The 12,981-nt window shown below is 39.8% G+C and overlaps 1 protein-coding gene across 1 annotated transcript in view; it reads left to right on the top strand.

The window, feature by feature from the left end:
- The first annotated feature begins 983 nt into the window (after positions 1 to 983).
- The window catches only part of LRRC31 (leucine rich repeat containing 31), a 23,804-nt gene continuing 11,806 nt past the window's right edge, over positions 984 to 12,981 (top strand). The window contains exons 1-3 of the mRNA XM_069083664.1: positions 984 to 1,110; positions 4,057 to 4,347; positions 9,639 to 9,788. Coding sequence (XP_068939765.1) covers positions 1,101 to 1,110; positions 4,057 to 4,347; positions 9,639 to 9,788 — 451 coding nt within the window. The 5' untranslated portion in view covers positions 984 to 1,100. The remainder of the gene's footprint in view (positions 1,111 to 4,056; positions 4,348 to 9,638; positions 9,789 to 12,981) is intronic.

Below are 12,981 nucleotides of genomic sequence, written 5' to 3'. Positions count from 1 at the left end.
TTGGCCCATCTGTTCATTTGTTTTGCTTGATGATGCATATTTGCTATAAGAGTTTTGTCTTTCTTTTTCTTTTCTTAGGAAAAATGGTGGTGGGAGGGAGGAGATTAGGATAGGGCTCCCCCAAAACAACGATAAGGGATCAGAAACAAGGCAAGAAGAATTGCAGACAGGCTGGATAGCTTTGAAAGTGACACACTGCATTTCTTTCAAAGAAAAGCAATTTGTATCTAATAGAGATCTGCAATTTCATGCAAAACCATTCCCTGCTCTGCAATGCATATGGCAGTGCTCTTTTTATTTGGTGATTGCTAAGTTCAGAATATTTTTGAAAAGGAAAAAAACAAATTACATGGATTACATAGCATTAGGGTTCCTTTGTTTGATTTGTATGACTGTAGTCATTGAGTATTATGCTATTTCTCTGCTTCCTTCTCTGCATCGTTTATCCAAGTCTTTCCAGGTCTTTCTGGATTCCTCATATTCCTCATTCCTTACAGGTGCAACAATATTTATTACATTTGTGCACTTTAGTTCCTCCTCCTTCCTGCTCTTTCAACAAAAATACAATTGACCTAAAGACCTGCTGCTACCCATTATCTGCAGGGCTCCTGGTTGTCACCTACCTTCTCAAAGCTGGTAGCAAGTTGGAAAAATTGCAGAATGTGTTTGCTTCTCAGGCAGCCTTCAGCAGTCCTGGGGACTTCGTCTTCCTGGGTCAGCCTGGCTCACACCGTCCCTGACAATCCTTAGTAGGTAGGAAAGTCACCCCTCCCTATCACTTCCTTACAGGCAAAGTCAGACTTCCCAAGAAGCTCCACTTTCAGGACCTTTGCAGTCACGCCTTGTCTTTTTTCCAAGGCTAGTTGTCTGAGTCAGGCTGCTGAGGCCCCAGCTGGTGCAGGTCACAGACAGCCTGGTGGCTTTGGAACTGAGCTGTTGAGGTCAAATTTGAGAAGAAAGCAACCATCCAGGAAGTGCATTCTCTCTTGGACAAGCCACTCTAAAAGCACGTTTCTATCCCAGGAGTTGGGATAAGCATTTTTCAAGATCATGAAACTACACTTGCTGAATTGCTAACACATTTTAACCTCACCCACAAGATGGAAGAAGGTAAGTCACTTTTCTCTGCCTTTTACAAAGAGAGAGACAGACAGAGAGGAACAGAAAGACAGAGACAGAGAATGATGGTTTCTGTGCAAAGAAAATTACTAATTAAAATATGTTATTCTGATATTGTCTTATCAAAAAGCTCATCTATTGAAAATCTAGTATTTCATTTCTGGAAAACAAAACAAATTAGCAGAAATGTTAGCTCTCTGGGTTTTTAATGTTTTATTCATGACTTTTGTTTTTACACCATGTAATTTCAACATTCTCCTACCTGCCAGGGCCCCAACCTTTCCCTTGTAACAAATATTTTTTGGAGGAAATTTGCTGGAACTGTGCTTGACAACATATGAGACGATCCGCTCCCATAGACCCCCACCTCTCTACATAGATGGGATTCATCATGTGTTCATAGCTTCTGAGATTTAGAGCTGGAAGATTCCTTAGAAAGCTCAGAGTTTAATTGCCTCCATTTTACAGATTAATGAATAGAAGACCAAAGAAGGGAAGAGACCAGGTCACACAGGCAGTAAACAGAAAATGAATGTGAACCCAGGTTGTCTCTAATTCCAAATCTTATATGCTTTCCACTATAGTCATTATGTGTCTTAAAAGATTCTCCTGCTTGGCTTTCTTCACTTTGCACCAGTTTATACGACCTCTCATGCTTCAGCATGATAATATCATACACATTCACCTGCTACCATTTTTATGGCTGGGCTCTCACTTTGCGTTCAGTCTTACTATCACACAAAAAAAGTTTCTGTAAGTCAGTCAACAAACATTTATGAGACACTTAGTAGGGGCCAGACAGTGTTAAGTTCTATAGATACAAAAAAAGACAAAAACATGGTCCTTACCTTCAAGGAGCTCACATCCAATGGAGGAGAAGGAGACAATAAGCAATGTAACCCAGCGCATATAAAATACATGCGACCCGTTCTGGCATAAGGCTTGTTTTCAAAATGAAAATTTGTTCGGATACATTTGATATGTCAGAGAACCATTGGAAGATTACATAAATTTTGCATTTGCCTATGCATAATTTCAACTGCAAGAAACATTGGGTCAGCACAGAAAACAAATTAAGCCAAGGAGGACATATACACATACCTCAAACATCTTACTGGCTAGTTCACCACCAGTGTTATCCTACAAGGTTGTATTTTTCCATTCTTTCACATTTGTAAACTTTTCTACATAGAAAAAAAACGTATTCAACATCCAGCAAGGAGGTGCAGTGGATAAAATACCAGGACTCAAGTCAGGAGTTCAAATCTGGCCTCAGACACTTAGTATCTGGGTGACCTTGGACAAGTCACTTAACCCTATTTGCCTCAGTTTCCTCATCTGTAAAATGAATAGGAGAAGGAAATGGCAAACCTCTCTAGTATTTCTGCCAAGAAAACTCCAAATGGGGTCATGAAGAGTCAGACACTGAAACAATGAACACCAATGGATATTCATAATGGCTAGCTGTTATCCCCTAGTCACTCCTTATGGTGAACCCACTTTGTTTTCCCAATCATATATTGCCTCAATAATATCCCTACTTCCCCTTCTGTAAAATGGGGGAAATAATGCTTGCAATACCTAATTTATTGCTTCCCAGTACTTCTTCAAGGAAAGTATTTTACAAGTTAACACTTTAGAAATGCCAGTGATTGTTGTTTTCGAACATTTTTTTTGAAAAAGCATTTTTGTACATCCAGATGCCTGATGGTCTACGCACCCTACCCCTTCCTAATTATGCAGCTTTAGGCAAAGTTGTGCACCTCACTTCTGGGTACCACAATTTCCCGTTTGTAAAATGACTGCTAAGCACTCAGGTAGAAGAAGGGAGGGAAACAAACAAGTACATGGCGGGCATTCGTGAAGAACCAGAAGGGATATTAGATATTATCCAGTCTCTCTTCCTGGTTTTATACATGGAGACATTGTGACACATTGATCGACTCCCTAATTAGGTCCCCTCCAGCTCAGAAATCCTGTGATGATTTCTTCCCCAGCCTCTCAGATCCCTTTTTCTTCTTCATGAATCCCCTCATTATTATGAGTGGTCATTCTTTTTTTACCCCACTTTTCTTTTTGTTGCTTCCATCTCTGACTCAGTTTCCTCACTTGCCAATCCATGGGGCTGGATCCAAGGATTTTTAAGCTTTAAATCCTCAGACTCCTTGGTTCCACCCCATTCTACTCTATAATGAAGTCATCATTTACCTGTGGGTTTAGCCCTGGACCACAGGGTGGTTGGGTGTGGTTTTACCTTGTAAACAGGACCACATCCTGCTACACATTTTCATTTCCTTTTAACTCTTCCAACGCTGAATTTGGATGCAGAGACTTTTTTCTTCCATTTTTCTTTGTTGTTTTTTAAAATAAAGGTCTTTTCAGGACTTTCTCCAAGATTTTCAAGTCTGGTCACTCCCCTTCCTCCCCCAGCATTTTTTATCCAGATGAAATGAAGTGAAAATAAAAATCAATCGTCCCAGAGTCTAGCAGTGGGATTTCAAATATAGCAAACCCTTAAGAAATTACCTTTTATTTGATTCCTAACTAGGATCCCGGTTCTAGAGCTGGCAGGAACCACTGTCTAGCTCGACCTACTCACTTTAAAAATGAGGAAACTGAGGCCCAGAGAGGCGGATGTAGTGCACTAAGAAGGCCTCTAAAAAGACTCTGAGGGCTGTGTTGCTTGGCCAGGTTAGGACCGGTGATAGCTGATGCAACATTAGGAATAAAGCAAAAAAGTGAAGTTTGCTTTGGATTTGGTCAAACCTGACTCAGGTTGTGTTGCCAGAGCCTGTATTAATTACATTCTTATTTGCCTAGAAAAATCCTAGTGATAAGAATGAAGAGGCAAGAACATGGTGGAGGGACAGACGTTTGGTTCTTGGGGGATGGACAACTTAAAGCTTTTGGACAGTACCTTTATTCTTTTTCTCTCAGAATCCAAACAGGAGAAGCCAGAAGGAGGCAGCTTGAGAAAATCCCCCTTTAACTTATTCATGAATCAGCTACAGAGGAAAAAGTCCTCTGAGAAAGAGGGGAAGTCCCAGAGCAACTTGGTCAGCAGATTGTTCAAGGGGTCTAAACGCAACCCTCCCAAAACTGACCTTCAGAAGGAGAACAGGGAGCTGGAAATGACTGATTTTCAACCTGATAAGGAGATGGAGACTGAGGCCGGGACTGAAACCAAAACTGAGACCAACTCTGAGACACCAAGCACCTCAGAAACAGGTATACTCTGACAAACTTCATGCTGTTGTTGTTTTTAATGTCAACTTAATCCTGAAAATATGAAAGGTTGTACCAAGGAGCCATCCGTCTTACAGCTGTTGAAGATTTTTCTTTGTATCCTATTGGATACAAGAACAATATCCTGCTGTTCTTTCAGGTCATCTTGATTTTGAAGCCAGAATGAGATGTCCCTTTATAACAGAGACCCTTTTGGTGTCATGGACCCCTGTGGCAGTGCCTGATGAAACCTATGGATCCCTTATCTAAATAATATATATATTTTTTTATTTTGGAGGGCAATTGGAGTTAAGTAACTTGCCCAAGGTCACACGGCTAGGTTTTTTTGTATGTGTGTGTTAAATGTCTGAGGCCAGATCCGAACTCAGGTCCTCCTGACTCCAGGGACAGCACTCTATTCACTGCGCCACCTAGCCCGCCCCCCCCCCAAATAATAATATTTTTAAATAACTGAAGGAAAGAATCAACTTCACTTAGCAAAAATAGAGGTGTAATTTTTCCCCCTATTTAAGATTATAGATCCTTTGCAATCTATCCATGACCCCAGGCTATAGACCCTGGTTAAATACCCTTGATTTAAAAGAAGACAGCCTGGTAATAAGTGAAATTCTATTCTATTTTTGGCAACTGAGAACAGTGAGTGCCATCTTGGGTTGTATTAAAGGAAGCATAGCTCCCATTGGACTTCATCCTGGTCAGGCCACATCTGGAGTTTTGTGTTAAGTTTGTGGTAGGACAGTGGAAACCTGGAGGGTATCCATAGGAAACCAACCAGGATGGTGAAGGAACCATATTGGGATCATAGTAGAAAAGAGCTGGGGATATTTAGCCTAAAGAAGGCCACCCAGAGAGAGAATGTAAAGAGAGAAATGACAAGAAGCCCAGGACAGAGTCTTGGGGAACAAAGGGGGCAAGATATGGCTGATGAGCTAGTGAAGGAGTCTGAGAAGAATGGGTTAGACAGAAGAAGGGAACCCGGAGGGACTAGTGTCACAAAAACCCAGAAAGGAGAGTGTGTGTTAGAGGAAAAGGTGGCTTAACAGTGTCAAATGCAGCTGGTAATGATAATAATAAAGAGAAGAGGAGAAGAAGGAGAAGAGTAGGAAGAAGAAGGCTGAGGAAAAGGAGGAGGAGGAGGAGGAAGAATAGGAGAAGAAAGAAGAAGAGGAGGAGGAGGAAGTAACACACACATATACACACATATATCACTTTAAGGTTTGTGAAGTATTGTTCATATGTTATCTAATTTGATCCTCACAGCAGTCCTGTGCTATTATTATCCCCATTTTACAGATGAAGAAACCAAGGCTCAAAGACATTAGGTGACTTTTCCAGGGTCACACATCTATCATGTTTGAAGTAGGACTCAAACTTAGAACTTTCAAAATTAAGGGCTGAGAAAACAGCATCAGATTTGAAATTAAGAGATCACTGGTAACTTCGGAGACAGCAATTTAATTGAGTGAAGTTAAAAGTCAGATCGTAAAAGGGTTGAATGGTGAGTGATAATATAGGCAATATACACAGCTTTTTGCAGGTTTTAGGCTGAGAAAGGGAAGAGAGATATAGTATGCTTGCTTGAGCAGATGGTAGGATCTAATGAAGGTCTTTTTTTTAAATAGTATTTTATTTTTTCCAATTACATAAAGACAATTTTTAACATTTTAAGTAATATTTTGAGTTTAAAAAAAATTAAAAAATATTTTGAGTTCCAAATTTTCTCCCCTCTTTCCCTCCCTTCTCCTTAAGACAGTAAGCAATTCAATATAGATTAGATATGTGCAAATATTTCCATGTTAGTCATGCTGTGAAAGAAGAAACAAAACAAAAGGAAAAAACACAAAAAAATAAAGTCAAAATAGCATACTTCAATCTGCATTCAGACTCCATTGGCTCCTTCTCTGGATATGGATAGAATTTTCCATCATGAGTCCTTTGGAATTGTCTTGGATCATTGTATTGCTGAGAAGAGCTAAATTAATCATAGTTGATCATAGCACAATGTTGCTGTTAATGGTCTCCTGGTTCTGCTCACTTCACTTTGCATCAGTTCATGTCTTTTCAGGTTTTTAACAAAGTTTTTTTTTAAAGATGGGGAAAGACCTAGATATTTTTGAAGAAGACAGGCAAAGAGACACTAGTTAGAGAAGAGGTTGAAGATTTGAGAGAAGCAGGATGCTTGGGAAGCCACCTGCTGGAGAAGGTAGGAGGGGAGGGAATATAAACAGGAGTTATCCTTGGTAAGGGGAAGGGCCACATAATCGTCAAAGACCGAGGTAAAGGAAAGAGTGAGGGCTGATCTTTCTCTACAGTGTCTGAGGAAGGGGATGCAGTGGGAGGTGGGGGGGGGGAGTGGTCAGTGCTGTGACCAGGCTGTGGGAAGCCTTTGCAAAACATGCTTGTTCTAATGATAAGACCATTATCACCACTAACTGCTAAATGGAACCATATCTCAGTTTTAGGGTAAGTAGCCAGGAAGAAATAAATAATCTCCTGTATCCTGGCCTTACAGACATAAATACAAATAACAACTGAAAATATCACAGAAGTGCTGATGAAATGTGAAGAACTCTAGGAACTAAAATCTATATTTTGAGTATAATACGTAAAAACTTTATTTTTTTGAGTCAATAGAATTTGTTCAAATATAAAAAGTGGGTGAAGGGATGGTAGCTATATATATATATATATCAAGCCAGATATCATATAAAGTAGCTACAAATATTTATTTAATATAATAACATTTAATATTATTTGATATAATACTATTTATTCACTACAACCTTAAATACATAATAAATGTAATAATAATTGTTGTTGCTATTATTGTTTGTCTTGTCCAACTCTCTGTGACTCCATGTGGTGTTTCCTTGGCAAAGATAGTGGAGGGGTTCTCCATTTCCTTCTCCACCTCAAATTTACCCCTTGGGCAATTGGTTTGTGGATTATAGATTAGGAGCTGGATGAGATTTCAGATATCATCTAGTCCATTCCACTTATTTTTTAACAAAGATTGGTAAAGTGAGGCCCAGATAAGTTAAGTGAATTTTCTAAGGTGACACTGTTAGCAAAGCCAAGATTTGAACCCAGGTCCCCTGATTTTGTGCATTTTCACTAGTTGTCTTCCATGTCTGAAATACTCTCCCTCCTCTTCTCCACTAAAATCTCATTTTCTGTAAGAAGCCTTTTCCAACGCCCCTTAAGAGTGGTGCTTGTCCTGTGCGATCACCTCTGATGTATCTGGTATATGTCTGGTTTGTACATAGCTGTTTTCCTGTTGTCTTCCCCCATTAGACTGTGAGATCCTTAAAGACGATCTTTTGTCTTTTTTGGTCTCGTCAGTGCTTAGCCCATGCCTGGCACACAGCAGGAGCTTTATAAATCCTTGTTGGCTGACTCTGACACCAAATCCGGTGCCCTTTACACTCTGCCATTCTGTCCCTCAGATGAGCCTTTCACAAACTTAGGGACAGGGACCAGGAGTACTCAGCTGGTAACTAAGCTTGCTTATAATGATCATAGAAGATGGAGAAGTGAGTATCTGTATAGCCAGGGGATGTTCATTGTTAGACTGTATGTAATGTGTGCTTTGGAAAGAATTATAACAAATTAGTATGTGTTAAATAAAAGTGATGATTTGCTACATTATGTGCTGCTACACTTCCATCAATGATATCACCCATGATGCCTTTGGTCCTTCAAAAATAAAGGATGAAAAACAAAACAATTATCATAGCTCTCTACATATAGCAAATGCATATATATGCCTATATCTAGCAGTATATGTTGCATTTATATATATATATTACTTTTTCACTAACATGATAAAATGCAATGTTATATGTGTTACTGCTAATGTATACTAAGAATTATTTGTTGCACAAGCAATGATTTGGTCTAAATATCTATACTACTAGCTACATATGTTTTTTATTGTATTCTAAATATCCCACTGCCATGAGAGCTCCTGTTTACTGCACGTCCTTATAATATGATTAATTACAGTAACTTGGAGAAAATTACCAGCAACTATATTCATTTCAACCCCTATCAAGATACTGATGATGTTATGCTATAGATGTTTAAACACAACCCAAAGTAATTTTCCAAAACCGAAAACTATTTACCTGGGATAAAGAATTTAAAGAAAACAGAGAAAGATTAGGAGGTACTGGAGTTGTGGTGGCAGAAGGTAGGATAAAAGGTTACTAGCCTTTTCTGTCTTTTCCAACTAACCAAGTATATGTCTGGTATATGTCCGGTTTGTACATAGTTGTTTTCACGTTCTCCTTCAGAATGAAGGAGAATGATAGGTGGAAATCAAAAGTAATTTCCTCACCACAATTTAACTCAGCATCTTTCCTATTTTAGAAAGTAGAACCATGGGGAGATTTTCTCCAGTTATGAGTTACAGTAAGGAATGACAACTAAAATGGACTTCTGACAAGTAAGATGAAAGCTGAACTAAAGGACTAAGAAGAAAAAGTAGATAAGAACAGAATTCATAGAGTAGATATGATCTTTGTGCTACCTTCTGGTGCAATCTGAGGGGAAGAGATCCTTAGTCACTGACTGTAAGAGCTGCAGCTTTCCCCTGCTGTAGAAAGGCTTACTAAGCACAACATTCCCAGTGGATGGTAGACTAGAATTAAACATCCCTGGATGTAACTGGAGACCAGCTGGAGTAAAGAAGAGATGCCCAATAGAGTAGTGTTTAATGACACTCATTTAGAAGCAGATGACAGTGCTATGACATCACCAAAGGACCCTGGTGGTTCTGCAGCACTTGATAAATGAGTTGGTATCCTGGACACACACATCCCTATGTGTATATGTTCCATGTGTGATGCTTTGCAAGTTCCCCTTTCCTATTGAAAATATAGTTTGTAGGAGGTTGACCAACAAGTCTATAGGCAAAGAGTAGGAGGAACCTGTTCCGTTGTTACTTTTTTTCCAGGATTATTCTATTTCATTAAATGCCTTTGCTTTTGAACAAAATGTGTCTTCTAGCTTTCTCAGTAAATGTAAGCTTCTGAGCTATGGTTTAGAAAGGATTCTGCTAGTAAAGTAGCTAGAACTTAGGTTAGCTTTCTGAGCATCTTCAAGTGAGGGGGTCCAAGATGCTACAAATGTAAAGCAATTAGCAAACTTTAAAGTACAATTATTATTGGTATTACCCTTGTACCTTGTACAGCTTGAGGCTGCAGTGTCTGATGGAGCAAAGGAATGAATCGTTCAATAACTACAAACCCCTCTTTATTTTTATGCTACAGCAGAGTCTCGGTCACTTGATACAGAAACAGATTTTGAATCCAATGCAGCTAAGATAGAACAGTTCCTGCAGAAGCTGGGAAAGAAACCCAACAGCAGAAGCATCAATCTAAACAGCTGTGGGTTGACATTGACTGATGTTGCTGAACTCGGTGGGTACATGGGCTGAGAGAGAACTCTTCCTAGCCTGGGGACTACAGACAAGTGGCCAGACCTCTCAGAGCCTAAGCTTCCCCATCTCCAAAATAAGAAGAAGAATAGCATTTGTATTATTATCACCTATAACATGTCATATGTTATATATTTGTTCTAGACTCAATGAGTTTACATTGAGTTTATAGCCTTTGGTTCCTGTCTCCTCTTGGTGGTACCATCCAACTCTTAATTGCCTCTTGCTCCATAGACAACATCTGTTGTTGCAGATTAAATGAGTCCTCAGAACACACTGATTAAACAGGAGCCCTGCCTCGGCCCCAGAAGGCGTGCCGTGTGTGGCTTTTTAATTACCCGTGGAGTAAAAAGTCGCATTATCAGCAAGAAACATCTGCTTGGCCTAAATTTAAGCCTGGGTGGGAAGAGAGATGACCTTGGTTTCTGTCTCTGAGAATTATTCATTTAACTAAACTCTGTGTCTATCCTGCCATGGAAACACCTTGCACATAGTACCTACAAATAAAAAATGAACACATCTAGGTTTATTTTGCAGAGGGAGGCTGTTGTTATTTTACCAACATGTCAAGGAAAAGGAAACTTTAGCAGGAGGCCACCATAACTAGCCAAGATGGCACTGGGTAGCCTTGGGCAAGTCATCTTCCCTTTGGGGACCTCACCTTTCTTATCTGGGAGGGATCCCTTCGCAGACTTATATAAGGCCACCTATAGTCCCATAGAAAAGCAATTTTAAAATTTAAATATTATAAACTCCAATATTACAACTAGAATGAACTTACTTCAGTCAATAGGCTGATAGGAAGCCAAGGTCCAGACAGGGGAAGCAATTTGCCCAAGTTTGTACTGTTGATTAGTGGCCAAGCTAGGGCTAGAATTCAGGTCTCCCAACTCCTAGGATCTTTTTGTTATAGAAAAAAAAAATTTTTTTTCCCTGCCACTATGGCGTGTGATTCACTATTGCTATTGAAGAAATCATTACATTGTTTTAGCCTTTTGATTTTATTTGGAATTTGGGGGGTGCTTTTTGTTATTTATTTTTTTCCTAATATAATTATTACCTGCCTTCCCACTCACATTCATTGAAGTTTTCCTTTCAACAAAGAAAAGCAATTCCACCAAAGTAACTGAAAGTGACATAAGACATGATGAAAGGGATGAATTCAGAGAAACCTAGGAAAATTTCTATGAACTGATTCAGAGTGAAGTGAGCAAAACCAGAAGTACAAGGTTTACAATAACAATACTGTTAGAAAGAAAAACAACTTTGAAAGACTTGAGAATAATGCAACAACAACCAACCGCGTACCCAGAAGAACAATGACGAATCATGCTACCCACCTTTTTCCAGGGTGGGTGATGAACCAGAGGTGCAGAATGAGACCTACGTTTTCAGATATCCAATGTATGGGTTTGTTTTGCTTCAGTGTATTTATTGGTTACAAGAAAGGACTTGGGGAACAAGGGGTAGTTATAGGAAAGAGTGAGAGTAATGAAAAAAAACCTGACAGGGCGGCCAGGTAGCACAGCGAGTAAGAGCACCGGCTCCAGTGTTGAGAAGACCTGGAGATCGAATCCCAGGCTCAGACACTTAGCACCCACCCAGAAACACCTGGTCGTGTAACCTTGAGCAAGTTACTTAACCCCAATTGCTTAGGGGCGGCCAGGTGGCTCAAAAAACCTGATAAAATAAATTAAAAACACAGAGAAGACAAGGAAATTCGGAAGGGTATGGACAAGCAGAGCAATATTAATACTACCAGGTTAAATGTCATTTATATATGTATATACATATAGATGAGTGTCTGTGTGTGTATAGCTACATGTAATATTTGTGATTTCAAATTCAATCCTCTTTTATCCTTTTTATCTTATCTTTCTATCTGTTCTTTTACTATTCTTTTTCTTTCTAATGTTGGGTTTATGCATTTATATCAGTCCTCAGAATAAGCTGATAAATTGGAGCCCTACATAGACCCCCAAAGGTATGCCAGGTATGGCTTTTTTTTTTTTTTAAAGCAATCAGGGTTAAGTAACTTGCTCAAGGTTACACGGCCAGTTATTTCTGGTTGTGGTGCTGAGTATCTGAGCCCGGATTTGATCCAGGTCATCCCGACACTCAGGTATGGCTTTTTAACTATCCATGGAATAAAAATAGTACCATCATCAGGAAACATCTCCTTGGACTAAACCTGAGCCTTGATGGGAAGAGAGATTAGCTTGGTTTTTCCCTCCAAGAATTATTCATTTAACCAGACTCTATGTCTATCTTGACATGGAAATAATGAGTAATAGCATCTACAAATAAAGAGAACAGTTAGCCTTTTTTGCAGGGGGGAGAGGAAGAAGAATATTTGTGACCAACGCCAACAAAAAACAGCCATTCCCTGTGTCAGTTCAAGTTCTGCGCCCTGTAGAATAGTCAAGATTTCCCTTAAAAATGATTGAAACCATCCTTGAGATATAATTGACTTGAGTCCTTGAGGTGACCTCCACTCCCAGTCCAGCCCTCGTGGAGGCCAGAGATGCTGTCCCTCCAGCCTGAAATGGCCCCAGCATGGCAGCAGCTGAAGTAAGAAGTGGGGCAGCTAGGCACTAAATCAATGCTGAATGTCCTTTCCATGCCATGGCTAAATCAACCTCCTGTTGTTAAATGTTCTATGAGTGGCTCATTTCATTCCATTTCCAAACATGAAGCACCAGATAGTCTTGAATCAGGCCCAAATGACTGCACTCTCTGTGGCTTGGTCCCCCACCCCCTCAAACTCTTCCAATCGACTGTTTCCCTTTAGCCAATGTCTCAGTCCTTCCTCTTCAGGGAAGTGGGAGGGGAGGAGGTCTTTAGATTTGTGTGGGGAGAACAAAAGAATTGAAGACACCTAAAGTTTGTTGTTCAGTCATTTTCAATCGTGGCCAATCCTTCATGACCTCATTTGAGGTTTTCTTGGCAAAGATACTGGAATGGTTTACCATTTCCTTCTCTACTTCATTTTATAGATGAGGAAACTGAGGCAAATGGGGTTAAGTGACTTGCCCAAGGTCACATAGTAAGTGTTTGAGGCCAGATTTGAACTCAGGAAAAGAAGTCTTTCTGACTCCAGGTCCAGCACTCTATCCATTGAGCTACCTTACTTCCCCAATACTTAAAGTAACTGAACTTAGCCCTTTCCCCCCAAG

Source organism: Petaurus breviceps, unplaced genomic scaffold, assembly GCF_028583685.1.
Source record: "Petaurus breviceps papuanus isolate PSGF00001 unplaced genomic scaffold, PetGlider_PUasm1.0 173, whole genome shotgun sequence".
NCBI lineage: Eukaryota > Metazoa > Chordata > Mammalia > Diprotodontia > Petauridae > Petaurus > Petaurus breviceps.
The sequence above is the reverse complement of the archived record's forward strand: the minus strand, read 5'-3'. Positions and strand labels throughout refer to the sequence as shown.